At 35.4% G+C, this 15,079-nt stretch overlaps 1 protein-coding gene across 1 annotated transcript in view; it reads left to right on the top strand.

Annotated features, from left to right (window-relative positions):
• TAOK1 (TAO kinase 1) overlaps positions 1 to 15,079 on the top strand; it is a 129,349-nt gene that overhangs the window by 63,416 nt on the left and 50,854 nt on the right. Inside the window, exon 3 of the mRNA XM_012657322.1 lies at positions 11,115 to 11,186. Coding sequence (XP_012512776.1) covers positions 11,115 to 11,186 — 72 coding nt within the window. The remainder of the gene's footprint in view (positions 1 to 11,114; positions 11,187 to 15,079) is intronic.

Genomic DNA, 15,079 nt, shown 5'->3' with positions numbered 1-15,079 from the left:
CCCGCCTCAGCCTCCCAGAGTGCTAGGATTACAGGCATGAGCCACTGCGCCCGGCCGATTATCTGGTTTTTTTTTAATACATATATTTGTGTTTGTGTTCGTGCACTAAAAAAAAAATGATCAAAATGGCCATTTTAACCATTTTGGGGGCGATGCCGTCCTGCTTGCAGGCCAGCAGTCCCGATTTTAACCATTTTTAACGTTCACAGTATTGTGCATTACAGCCATTACTACTGTCTACTTTTAAACATTTTCATCACCCCAAATAGAAACTCTGTATCCATTAGCAATAACTCCCCATTTTCACCCTTCATCCAGCCCCTGGTAACCTGTAATCTACTTCCTTTCTCTGTGAATTTGCTTATTGTAGTTATTTCATAGAATTGGAATCATATAGTATTTGTCTTTTTGTGTCTAGCTTATATCACTTAACACAGTGGTTTTGAGCTTCATCTATACTGCAGCATGTATCAGAATTTCATTCCTTTTTATAGCTGAATAATATTTCATTGTATATGTAAAACAATTTGTTTATCCATTTGTCTGTTGAATGACACGTAGGTTATTTCCACCTTTCACTATTGTGAATGATGCTGCAGTGAACATTGTTGTGAAGTATCTGGTTGAGTCCCTGTTTTCAATTTTGAGTATAGTACTTAGGAGTGGAATTTCAAGTTTCTGCAGTAATTCTATGTTTAAGGTTTGGAGGAATTGCCAAACTGTACCATATCTGCTACACCATTTCTGTTCCTACCAGCAATGTACAAGTGTTACAATTTCTCCACATCCTTGACAGTGCCTGTTATTTTCTGTTATTTTGATTATAGCCATCCTACTAGGTGTGAAGTAATATCTCATTCTGGTTTTGATTTGCATTTCCCTAATGACTGATGGGGTTGAGTGACTTTTCAAGTGCCATTCGTATATCTGCTTTGGAGAAATGTCTATTTAAGTCATTGGCCTATTTTTATATTTAGGTTGTCTGTTGTTGAGTTGTAGGGGTTCATATATTAAATACTTAACTAGTACATGATTTGCAAATATTTTCTTCCATTTTGTAGTTTATCTTTTCACTTTCTCGATCATGTCATTTGATATACAAGTTTTAAATTTTCATGAAGTCCAGGTTATCTGTTTTTTTCTCATGCTGCTCATGCTTTTGGTGTCATGTCTGAAAATCCATTGCCAAATCCAAGGTTATAAAGATCCTCATATTTTTTCCTAAGATTTTTATGTTTTTAGCTCTTATATTTAGGTCATTGATCTATTTTGAGTTAATTTTTGTGCATGGTGTGAGATAGAGGTCCAGATTCATTCTTTTGCATGTGGAAATCCATTTGTCCCAGTACCATCTATTAAAAAGACTATTCTTTCCCCACTGAATGGTCTTGGCATCCTTGTCACATAAATTGGCTATATTGTATAGGTTTATTTCTGAACTCTCCATTCTATTCCATTTGTCTGTATGTCTGTCTTTATGTCAGTAGCACACTGTGTTGATTACTGTAGCTTTGTAGCAAGTTTGAGATCAGGAAGTTTTGTTCCTCCAACTTTGTTATACTTTTTAAAGATTGTTTCAGAGGCCCTCAAAATTCCACTTGAGAATTGGCCTTTTCTTTTCCTTTCTTTTGAGACAGGATCTCGCTCTGTTGCCCAGGCTGGTCTCAAACTCCTGGCTTCAAGCAGTCCTCCCAGTTGGACTCCCCAAAGTACTAAGATTATAGGTGTGAGCCACTATGCCCAGCCAAAATATGTTTTTTGTTTTGTTTTGTTTTTTGAGACACGGTCTCACTCTATTGCCCATGCTAGAGTGCAGTGGTGTCATCATAGCTCACAGCAACCTCAAACTCCTGGGCTAAAGTGATCCTCCTGCCTCAGCCTCCCAAGTAGCTGAGACTAGAAGCGCACTACCATGCCTAGCTAAGTTTTCTTTTTCTTTCTTTCTTTTTTTTTTTTTTTTGTAGAGATGATGGGTTCTCTCACCATGTTGTTCAAGCTGTAAAATATGGGTTTTATTACTATTCAGATATGGTGAGGCCAATAGATAAGGAGTTGACTGCCATTGAAAAGATAGTGTGTTATACTTACAGATCCCAAGAGAAAGATGCACACTCCACCATAGGGGGCCACATGGAGAAGTAATGGGGTAGATCCAGGAGGCAGAGGATGTGAGGAAAAAACATAGGCAAGAGCCTTTATTGTGATTTCTGCAGGAGGAAACAGGCAAGACAGGGCAAGCAATTTTAGGATTGACTAGTTTAAATAATTTCAGCAGGCTCTGTGGTATAGGGACTATCCCCATTTATCTGATACCTGGCCCTAGGTTGATTAGGGCAGGGGAGAGTTTCCCAGAGGGTGAGAGCCTGATAAAAGAGGTAGTTAGGGATATGGACTCTGGATTGGTTGGCTTGCATATCAAAGACATGGTTATTTGCTAGCTCTAGGAATTAGCTAACTCTGGGAGTGGCAGTGAGCAAATCTCCAGATGTCAAAGCATCAAAAAAATAGAAAATAGAAAGACATGATTTATTTTTTCACCATATTAACCTTTTAGTTATATATTTTTATTATTCTTTTAATAGTCACCCTAGAGATTACAATATATATTCACTTATTATAGTTATATTAACACTTTTACCACTTCTCAAACAATGTAAAAACCTTACAGTATTTCAGCTGTAATCTTTCTCCTGCTCTTTGAGCTATATTTCTCATATATTTTACTTCTAAAGCAACTGTTTCATTCTGTTTGTTTTAAAAGCCTCCATCTGCTAACGTCGATATCTGAATCCCTAATGAGTCTGTATTTATTTCCAGTTTTTTCCTCTTGCTTTTCAGTATTTGGTCCACTTTTTAGCATGCCTCATACTTTTTGATTGGATGTTTTTTACTGTGGAGGAGAATTTGTAGAGGCTCTGGGTGATGTTATTTTTCTTCAAAAATAATTATGTTTTCTTTTGACAGTCAGATAGTATTTTGGTTAATCACCTTGAGGCTTGATTTTAGGCTTTATTAGGGCTAGTTGATGTCAACTTTGCCCTCACTTCTATGCCTTGGCCCTTACTCCATGCTTTAGCATGGCTCTTCTTATAATATCAAGGCTCAGTCAATCATTTTGGTGGGATTTGAATTCCAACCTCCATCTCTCCAACATGACTTGTCTTTTGAAAGCTCTGTTTATCTCTTCACTCTTCCAGCTATTATTTTCTGTTAGGCTTTTAGGAGTCTTATCATGCAGATGAATACTTAGGAGTTGACCAATAAATTAATGAGAATTTGTAGATTTTTGAGCACCTCTTGTCGGCTCCCTTTTCTGAGATCGTGCCTTTAAGTCCCAGGTACTTTGGTATCCCTGACTCTCGCTTCTATCACCTTAGCCTACCTTCCTCCTTAGATCTTATTTTCCTTTACCACAGTTCACAGATGAAGCTGGGGTAAATTTGGAACTCTTTTTGTATACTGTTCTTCTCTCAAGGATTCTAGTCCCTAAAGGCATACCTGCTTTTGTTGTTTTCCAGTAATTTCATATGATTATTATACATATATTGCCTGCTTTTATGGCTGTTTTTGACTTGAGGGATAATCTTAACATAACATCACAGCAAGAATTAAGAAGTAAAATTTTCCTTGGTAGATGTTTGATATTATTTGTACACCTATGAGCTTTTCATACAATCTTCTGTAAAGATACGGTTTTTTGGAGCAGCTGGTCTTTCATTGTTATATTGCAAAGTTTAGAATTTCAGTAAGTTTTTCTGTCTTCCTTAGACCTGCCTATGTGATCTGTAAAGTGGAGGAAATAATGTTTATTGTCTTTTTCCTTTGGTTAAAGGGACTAAATTAAGTCTCATATTGGCAAAATATCAGTGATTTAAATTTTTCAAAATAAAACCATAAAATTGCATTATCCCAAATCCAGAACTTCGTCAGTAGTTTTTGTTGAAGAGTATGACTGAAGTGGGTATGTCTGGAATGAAGGGTATAGTGGGAACTAAGGATGTGATTGGAGAAAGATAAAAAAGAAAGGTCTTGAAGAACCTCCTATATTAGAAATATGGGCTTTATTCTGAAGTCTGGAGGCAGCTACTCAAGTACAACAGAAATATTGTATCTTTGTTATATAGAAAGTTCACTCTTGCATCAATGTGGGGGAAACATTGGCATATGTCAGAGATCAAAGAAGGGAGGCTGATTAGGGTACTTTCATAATAATTTAGGAAAGAAATGCTGACAGCTTAGTTTAGTGGCAGTGAGGGTGGAGAGTTAAGTATACATTTTAGAGTTAAAATTTAAACGAATAGAATCAAGAGTATTTATTTTCTGACAAGATAGTGCCTTACCCACAGAGCAGAATTATTGAAGGGAGGGAGAGGAAGTGGTTTTCTGTTGCTTGCACCTTTTTGTGGAGCAGTTGCTAAGATTGCCCTTCCCAGGCTGGATTATTTCAGAGAGGTGTGGTTGGGAGAGAAAGTCTCATAGTCCCAGAAATAAAGTTCTAATAGGGCAACAAAAGCAAATTGTTGTAAGTCAGGTATCAGGAGCTGGTTTAGGAGAGACCCAGAAGTTGGGCACATTGTATGATCTTAGATTGGAAAAAACTCCTATAGCAGCAGTCCCCAACCTTTTTGGCACCAGGAACCAGTTGCATAGAAGACAATTTTTCCACAGACCAGGAGGCAGGGGAAGTGGGCGGGTGGTGGTTGGGGAAGCAGAGCTCAGGCGAGCAATGGGGAGTGGCTGTATAGATGAAACTTTGCCCCTGCTGTGGCTCACCTCCTGCTGTGTGACTCCTCCCCCTTCCTGTTTCGTGGAAGACATTTTTTCCAGGGGGGAAGGGGCGACTCAGAGCTCTTTGAGCCAGTCCCTAACAAGTAATGGATGGCCGGTGGTGGTGGGGGACGCCAGAGCTGTTGGGGACCAGGGCTATAAAGGACATTACTGAGACTATTGGTGAAATTTGAATATGGACTATGTATGTACTAGATGATAGTATTGTATCAATGCTAAATTTCTTAAATTTGATAACTGTACTGTGGTTATTCAAGATAATGTTCTTTTTTTAAATTTTTTTTTAAAGCCAGTCAAATTTAGCAGTGGGGGGGTTGAATACTGAGAATGTTAATATTCTCAGGAGATATATGAAGAAGTTTTTCAGGACCAAGGATCAGAATATCTACTCTCAAAACGGTTCTTCAATGATACAGGGTATCCCAAAAGTTGCCATACACAGGAAAAGTGAGAAATTATAGCTAAATGTACCTTTACTTACAAAATTTTTCCTTTGTGTGGAGACTTTTGGGACACCCTGTATAGTAATAATGATAACAATATGTATGTTTGGATACAAAGTTTCAAAGCAAATGTGGCAAATATAACCAAGGATTATAGTAGGGGCCAACAAATGACAGCCCATGTGCCAAATCCAACCTGTGATCTGTTTTTTACTCAGCTCCCAAACTAAGAATGATTTTTACGTTAAAAAAGGGGAGTGTAAAAAAATGAAAAATAAAGAACAATGTGCCACAGAGATTGTATGTGGCTCACAAAGCCTAAAATATGTACAATCTTGTCCTTCAGAGAAAAAGTTTATTGGCCGGGTACGGTGGCTCACGCCTATAATCCTAGCACTTTGGGAGGCCGAGGCAGGAGGATCGCTTGAGGCCAGGAGTTTGAGACCAGCCTGAGCATGAGAGGTCTCTACAAAAAATAGAAAAATTAGCCGGGCATGATGATTTGTCCCTGTAGTTGCAGCTACTTGGGAGGCTGAGGCAGAAGATTTGCTTGAGCCCAGGAGTTAGAGGTTGCAGTGTGAGCTGTGATGACACCACTGTATTCTAGCCTGGGCAACAGAGTGAGATCCTGTCTCAAAAAACAAAAGCAAACAAACAAAAATTTGCTAACTTCTTATCCAGAGGAAGGCATAACAAGAGTTCATTCACTGTGTTATACCAACTTTACTGTATATTTGACAGATTGGTATAATTAAATATAGGTAGGGAAATTTTTTTTTTTAAAATGCTGATTTACGAGGCCAGGAAAACTCAAGTTCAGGTTAGGATAATCCCAGGAACAATTGAATGAAAGCATAGAGGAGTAAGGTTCAACTGCTTAAAGTAGATGTTTTCTGTTATTTGTCTTGATGCCTAGGAAACGTGAGCATGTAAATTAGGAAAGTTTGAATGTAATACAGAATTGAATCTTTTTGCTATACATTTCTAGGCCACTAACCTTCATATTTTGTGGTATCAGATAAACCCATGTGGGTGTGCACATTCTTCTGTTATGTTTTCTTTTGTCCCCACCCCTTGATAGGACTAAATGTGCAATGTTTGTCTATAGAGTTTGTAGAGGAAGAGCTCTTATAACATATCTCTGAATTTTCATTAATTGCCAGTAGGGGTCACTTAAATTAAAAAATACTATAACTGGCTGGGTGCAGTGGCTCATGCCTGTAATCCTAGCACTTTGGGAGGCTGTGTGGCAGGATGGCTTGAGCCCAGGAGTTTGCGGTAGCAGTGAGCTATGATGACGCCACTGCACTCTACCCAGGGTGACAGAGCAAGACTGTGTCTCGGAAAGAAAACCCAAAATTAATTGTATATATTTTCTTTTTCCTATTTATTTTTGTTCCTCTTTTCCTCTTGATAGCATCTAGTTTGTCTGTAGGCCTACAGCTAATTCTGTCTTTACTCTTTCTCTCTGGCAGCGAGAACAGATGACATGTATTATTATGTTCTTTAGTTACAGCTTATTTGATTTTGTTCTACACAGTATTTTATTATGTAAACAATCTTGCAAACTTTTTTATTAACTTACTTAGTCTCTATTAATAGAAGAGTATCCCATTCTCTTTTCAGTTCATTTGTTAGTATTATTATATATATCACCTCAAGTAAAATGTAGAATCATTTACCCACTCCATATCCTTTATGCTAATCTTGTCATATGTATTATATCTACATACATTATAAACCTGTAATATAATGTCATAATTTTTGTTTTAGACAATTTTTGCTTATATTTTAATGAAATTAAGAGAAAAAATAGTTTTTAAAATTCATCTACATATTTACATGTGATAGACATGATTGTTTACTTTGCAAAATCCCTGTCTGTGAAAGAACTCCCATTACTAATGGATGACTATAGCAAGGTTACAAGATATAAGAGCAATATACAAAAATCCATTGTATTTCTGTATGCTAGTAGTGAACAACAGGAATTTGAGACTAAAAATACTATTTATAATAGCACCACAGAAATGAAATAGTTGGGTATAATGCAACAAAATATTTGCAGGATTTGTATGCTGAAAACTGTAAGACACTGACAAAAGAGATCCAAACCTAAGTAAGTGAAGAGTTACACTATGTTCATGAATTGAAAGACTAAATATTGAACTCATACCATCTAATTTCAAGATATCCTATAAACCTAAAGTAATCAAGATAGTATAATATTGGTGAAAGATACATAAATCAATCAAATTAAGTAAAATCCAGACATACCCACTCAAATATAGTCAATTGATTTTTGACAAAGGTGCAAAGAGAATTCATTGGAGAAAGGCTAGTCTTTTTTACAAATGGTGCCACCGCAATTCGATATACATATATGTGAAAAGTAACCTTCTACATGCTATGTCTTGCAAAAACCAGATAACACCTTGAGTAGGTGATGAAAATTAGTAACTCCAATGAGGCACAGACAGACATTGTATACCTCCAGATATAATACCCTGAAAAGGACACAGTATCACTTTCATAGTATTTTGGCCAGGGATATACAACTTGAATCTAACTGCGTAGAAACGTTAGATAAGACAAATTTAGGAAAATTCTGTAAAGTATTAATACCATTTTATATTTTTCAGTGTCATAAAAGACAAAAAAAGAAAGAAGAATCATTTTAGATTAGAGGAAATTAATAAGACATGATAACTAAGCATAGTGTGTGATACTGAAGAGAGGGAAAAACATGTTTGTTGACATTAAATATTTTTACTTTTTGTTTTTATTTTAGAAAGTGATAGGCAGAAATCATATCTCATTTTAAATGTAAAGCATCTTCCCCATAATCTTTACTGAGTTTCACCTAATGTTAACAAGTTAGTTGCCATGGTATATTTATCAAAACTAAGAAATCAACATTGATACAACACTATAAACTACATACTTCATTTGGATTTTCTGAGTTTTTCTATTTATGTTTCTCTTCTGTTCCAGAGTCCACTCCAGGATACTGCATTGTATTTACTATATCCATTTTTAAATCAGACTTTATCTTAGGCTAATTAAAAGTGTAGCTGTTTAATGCAAAAGGATGAAATTGGACTGTTACCTTATACCATATATAAAATGGATCAGAGACCTAAGTGTAGCAGTTAAAAATATAAAACTCTAAGGAAAAAACGTAGGGATAAATCTATATAACATCTGTTTTGGCAAAAGATTCTTACATGTGACACCAAAAGAATGAGCATAAAAAGAAAAAATAGGTAAATTGAACTTCATCAAAATTAAAAACTTCCATGCTTCAAAACAGTGAAAAGACAAACCACAGAATAGGAGAAAATATTTGTAAATTATATATCTGATATGGGACTTGTTTCTAGAGTATAGAAAGACCTCCTATAAGTCAATAATAAAAAGACACCCAATTTAAAAAAAAAGAAGGGCAAAGGAGCTGAGTCAGCATTTCTCCAAAGACCATATACAGATGGCCAAGAAGCACATGAAAAGATGCTCAATGCCGTTAGTCATGAACTTTGAAAACATTATGCCAAGTGAAAGAAGCCAATCACAAAAGACCATCTTTATGATTACATTTATATGAGATGTCCAAAGTGGGCAAGTCTCTAGAGACAGAAAGTAGATTTTTGCTTAGGTCTGGAGAATAGGCTAAGGAGATAAGAGAATAATTGGTAAAAAATATGGGGTTTTTCTTTTTTTTTTTTAATGGAGAAAATTTTTTTTATTATAAAATATACATAATATAAAATTTACCATTTTAATTATTTTAGGGTTTCTTTTTGAGGTGATAAAAATGTTCTAAAATTTACAGTTGTAGTTGTACATATCTGTAAATGTATTGAATTGTATATGTTAAAATGGGTGAATTATATGGTATATGAATTATATTTCAATAAAGCTGTTAAAAAGAAAAGAATATAGTTATTTAGACCTACTAATCAAAATCAAGGGCTCACAGACAAGTAGAGAACATTTTAGAATGAGAAATTCACATCCAGCAGGACTTATGTGGTTAGATCCACTTCACCCTTTACAATGAGTGGTTGCAAGTTTCATTAACCAATCCACCAGCAATGGAAATTGAATTGTCATTAGTTCTTCTTAGGACCCATTTAGCAGAGCACAGATGAAGAGCTGTCTTTTTTTTTTTTTTTTTTTGAGACAGAGTCTCACTCTTTTGCCCAGGCTAGAGTGAGTGCCGTGGCGTCAGCCTAGCTAATAGCAACGTCAAACTCCTGGGCTCAAGTGATCCTTCTGCCTCAGCCTCCCGAGTAGCTGGGACTACAGGCATGCGCCACCATGCCCGGCTAATTTTTTCTATATATTTTTAGTTGGCCGATTGATTTCTTTCTATTTTTAGTAGAGACGGGGTCTCGCTCTTGCTCAGGCTGGTTTCGATCTCCTGAGCTCAACCAATCCGCCTGCCTCGGCCTCCCAGAGTGCTAGGATTACAAGCATGAGCCACCGCGCCGGCCTTTTTTTTTTTTTTTTTTAAATTTTTTAAAGCAACTCTATTGAAGTGTAGTTTACAGATGCTGTCCATTTTTAAAAAACAAGTTTTGTGAGGTATAATTTTACCATAAGTCCATCAGTTTTAAGTGTACATTTCAGTGATTTTTAGGAAACATGAGTTTTGTAGTCATCACCATGGTCCAGTTTTAGAATGTTTTGTCTTTGGGAATTGATTAAAGCCTGAATTGAAAATAAGTTGCTCTAGAGATGATTTGAGGTGGTTCTGACCCTTTTACTAAGCTCATATTAAGTATTTCTCTGCTGTGATCTTTTATCTTCTTAATATGTATTGTCATTTTTAGTAAGAGTTTGGCTCTGCTTTTCAAGAGTTAACTGTATCATGTTTCTGTTACATTTTTTATTACTTTTTCAGAATTTCCACAGTATGTTAAATATAATAATCATTGTGATAGCATTTTAGGAGTCTTATCTTGATCCTGATTAGCAGTTGTTTTCAATAGATATGATTTATTGTGTTGAGGAATTATGTTTCTAATTTTGGTTTTCTAAGAGTTTGGCCTTCTCTGCAATCGAATCCCTTAGAGTTAGGCTCGTCCTACATTTTCAGCATTTATTGAGAATTTGTATCTATTTTTCTCCTTTGACTTTTAAAAAATGTGGTAAATTATGAAATGTTTTCCTTGTTTCAAAATCTTTTGCATTCCTGTGATTATATATTTTATCCACATGGAAGATTCTTTTAATGTCCTGTAAAATTTGGTTTAATTTTAGAGGTTTCCCATCTATATTTACTGATGAAATTGGTACCTAACTTTCAATTTTGTGCTCTTTGTGAGATTTTAGTTACACGGTTATACTTAGTAAAATTAATGAGATAGCGTTCCCTTTTTTCCCCCTATACTTTGGAAAATTCTCCTGGTAAAATTGTTTTCCACTGAAGAATATTTTAAAGGTGTTATAATTCATTGGTTCTCAATCTTCCAAAATTGTTTGTTTTACTCACGTTTCTTCTTTAGATCAGTTTTAGTAATTCTTTCCTAGGAAATTGTTTTCCATTTCATCAAGATTTCAAAATTTATTAGCACAGACTTGTGGAGGCTAGTCTTGCTTTGTCTCTTTATTAATAGTAGTACTCAAATTTTTATATATGCTCTCTCAACTAGATTACTCAAGTAAAAACTGGCTTTATTTTTCTTTCCAAAGTACCAGCTCCAGGATAATTTTGTAAGTATTGCTGTGTAGTGTTGTTATTTTTAAAATATTCTTTAAAAGTAGTTTTGATGTCCTTTTTGAGATGGTAGCTTACAAGTGCTTTTATTCTCAAAGAAATAATTGCATAGAATTTAATCTGTTAATTTTTACAACGGTCCCTTCTTTGTTCTTTTTTAGGCACGAGACGTGCGTACCAATGAAGTGGTGGCCATCAAGAAAATGTCTTATAGTGGAAAGCAGTCTACTGAGGTAGGTTAAGTATATAGTCTTTTTTTTCTTGTACAATATTTATCTTAGAATAAACATATACATTCTTATTGGCATATTAGAGAAAGACATACTTTTAATTTTAATTGGGGAGGCAGGGTGGAAATTTTCTAAAGTATAACATACATAAAGAAAAGTATACAAATCTTAAGTGCACATTTCAATGAATTTTCTTTCACAAACTGGTGTACCCATTTAACTAGTACCTAGAGCAATAAACAGGACATTACTGACATCCTAAAAGCTCCTCCAGGTGTGCCACCTGCATGTAATTTTTAAAACTCTGGTTTTATATATTATTCTATGTTTATCTTGGAAGGATTAACAGTTTCTAAAAAATTAAAGTAGAATAAGATATACTCGACAGTAAATTATATTTGATATGATCTTCTTTTAAAATGATTTAGAAATTGTTTAATGGCTATTTAAAATAAACTTTAATCAATAGGCAGTGTACTTAGATCCAAACTTTAGTTACACAGGCAATGTGTAACAATATGAAAGTCCAAAAAATGAATTTTTTTTTCCCTTAAGACAGGGTCTCGCTCTGTTGCCTGGGCTAGAGTGCAGTGGCATCATCATAGCTCACTGCAACGTCCAGCTCCTGGGCTTAAGGGATCCTCCTGTCTCACCCTCCTGCATAGCTGGTACTATAGGCCAGAGCCACCACGCCTGGCTAACTTTTTCCATTTTTAGTAGAGAAGGGGTCTCAACCTTCCTTAGGCTGGTCTCAAGCTCCTTACCTCAAGCAACCCTCCCACCTCTCAGAGGGCTAGGATTACATACCTGAGCCACTGTGCCTGGCGCTGGCCTATTTTTAAATCTAGAATTCTGTTTTTAATTTTTACAAATTTTTTATTATTTTTAATTGTGTTAAAATGCACATAAAATTTACTTCTTTTTTTTTTTTTGAGGTAGCGTCTTGCTCTGTACCCCATCAGGAATACAGTAGCATCTTCATAGTTCACTGCAACCTCAAACTCCTGGGCTCAAGCAATCCTCCTGTCTCAGCCTCCCTGGTAGCTTGTACAGGTGTGCACCACTGCACCTGGCTAATTTTATCTATTTTTAGTAGAGACGGGGTCTTGCCTTTGCCCATGCTTTTCTCAAACTTCTGACCTCAAGCAATCTCCTCGCCTTAGCCTCACAGAGTGCTAGGATTGCAGGTGTGAGACACCGTGCTCAGCCTATCCTAACCATTTTTAAGTGTACAGTTGTGTGGAATGAAGTACATTCACACTGTCGTGCAACTATTACTACCATTCATCACCAGAATTCTTTTTATCTTGCATAACTGAAACTCCGTACCCATTAAACAGTGATACCGCAGCCCCTAGCAACCACCAGTCTACTTTCTGTCTGTATTAATTTGATTACTTTAGATACTTCATATAAGTGGAATCATCCAGTATTCTTTTGTGATTAGCTTATATCATATACACACACACACACACACACACACACACACACACACACACACGCACACGCACACACATATTTTTTTGAGACAGAGTCTAACTCTTGCCCAGGCTACAGTGCCATGGCATCAGCCTAGCTCACAGCAACCTCAGACTCCTGGGCTCAAGCAATCTTTCTGCCTCAGCCTCCTGAATAGCTGGGACTACATGCGTGTGCCAGCACACCCAGCTAATTTTTTTTTTTTTATTTTTAGTGGCCCAGCTAATTTTTTCTATTTTTTTTTTTTTTTTTTTTTTTTTAGTAGAGACAGGGTCTCACTCTTGCTCAGGATGGTCTCGAACCCCTGACCTCAAGCAATCCTCCCGCCTCGGCCTCCCAGAGTGCTAGGATTACGGGCATGAACCACCACACCGAGCCTTTGGCTTATATCATGTAATGTCCTCAAAGTTCATCTATGTTACAGCATGTGTCAAAATTTTCTTCCTTTTTAATGCCAAAAAATATCCCAATTTTGTGTAGGTATATCTATATGTATCTATCTAGCTATATATATACATAGACACAAACTCCACATTTATATATGCACTATCCATCAGTGGACACTTGGGTTGCTTCCACCCCATCATTATTGTGAATAATGCTGCCATGAACATGGGTGTACAAATACTTCTTCAAGTCCATACTTTCAGTTCTTTGGAGTATATGCCCAGAAGTGGAATTGCTGGATCAGTTTTAAATATTTTTGTTTCCTACTTTTTTGGAATCTTTATTTTATGGTAAATCTTGTTTTTGTGATGATCATACTATGGGTGTGATAATATTATACTATTACTATTATATCATTGTTCCATCATTTTGGTGTCTTACAAAAATCCTAACCTTTCTTATAAGTTTATTAAAACTTTATTATCATTCAATAGAACAACTTTAGGACTATTTTTCATAAGCTGACTATTGTACTATGTTGGAGTCAGTTTAGTCACACCTGAGCAAAAATTCCAGTAACCTCATCATCTTTTAACATCTAATGTTGGTATTTTTCATAAAAAAGTTTTTATGTTGAGGAATATAATTTTTTTAAGAGTTTGCCTCCCACAGTATTGAAATTTGGCAGTTAGAAGCTATAAAACAGATTTTCTGAATTTAGCATTTTATATTTCTTACACATCTTACACAAAACACTGGGGACATATTTTGCTGTTTTCTGTCGGGGTCTTGTAATGCAACCTAAGAGACATATGATCTTAAATCTAGTATAAAACATTTCTTAAAGTTTTCTATTGTACTACTTTCCCAGGTGTTTAGAATATAGTCTAATCAATGATAAAGCTTTAAAAAACTAAAACAAGAAAAAAACAGATTCCTAATCCCCACCCACACCTACTAAACCTCTAGAATTTCTGGGTATGGACTCAAGGACCTATATTTTTAGAGTTTCCTGTTGCTTCTTAAGAGTATGTTTAGGGTGCGGTGACACCATCTGGGGGATGGACATGCTTGAAGCTCTGACTCGGGTGAGGAAAAGACAATATATGTAAACCTGAACATTTGCACCCTCATAATATGCTGAAATAAAAAAAAAATTAAAAAAAAAAAAAAAGAGTATGTTTAGGATATGGCCTAATTGGTTAAGGTTGTCATAGAGTAGGTTAAGTCCTGGTAGGTATTAGTGGGGAGAGCTCTTAGTAAACTACGTAGGAAAAGATTTTCATAGCCTTTGTTTTTTCTCTAAACTTTCCTATACATTAACTAATTATACACTAACATTTTAGAGTCTGTATTTAGGAACTTAAATCTCAGAGGAATTAATTCATTTGAATTAAAAACAAAAGCAAACCCTAACATTTGCTAAAAGAAATAAGCCAAAAACATAATAGTCAAACTTTATGGTATGTAAATAATATGTCAATAAAGCTGTAAATTAAAAAAGAAAGGTTGGGCTTTTGAAGAAAAATCACTAAATGTGATGTATAGTTAATCATCTGTATCCTTGGTGTATGGTTGTAAAATTTTAATAAGATTCATAAATAGTAAATTTTATCAAACTAAAATTTGTTCTACCTTTAGTGAAATAATTTTATAAATTATAATTGAGTTGTAAACTATAGGCATACCTTGGAGATGTGGCTTTGGTTCCAGACGATTGCAACAAAGCAAATATTGTAGCAAAGGGAGTCACATGAATTATTTTGGTATCCTAGTTCATATCAAAGTTACATTTAGAATGCACTGTAGTCTATTAAGTATGCAATAGCGTTGCATCTAAAAAATGTACATACCTTTTTGTTTTATTGATCCTTTGCATTTTTTTTCCCCCATTTCGTTTAGTTCTGCCCTGATCTTAGCTATTTCTTTTCTTCTTCTGGCTTTGGATTTGGTTTGCTCCTCCTTTTCTAGTTCCTTGAGATGTGTCCTTAGATTATTGATTTCTGATCTTTCTTTTTTTTTTTTTTTTT

This window comes from Propithecus coquereli, unplaced genomic scaffold, assembly GCF_000956105.1.
Source record: "Propithecus coquereli isolate 6110/MARCELLA unplaced genomic scaffold, Pcoq_1.0 Scaffold536, whole genome shotgun sequence".
NCBI lineage: Eukaryota > Metazoa > Chordata > Mammalia > Primates > Indriidae > Propithecus > Propithecus coquereli.
This window is presented reverse-complemented; position numbering and strand designations above follow the sequence as displayed.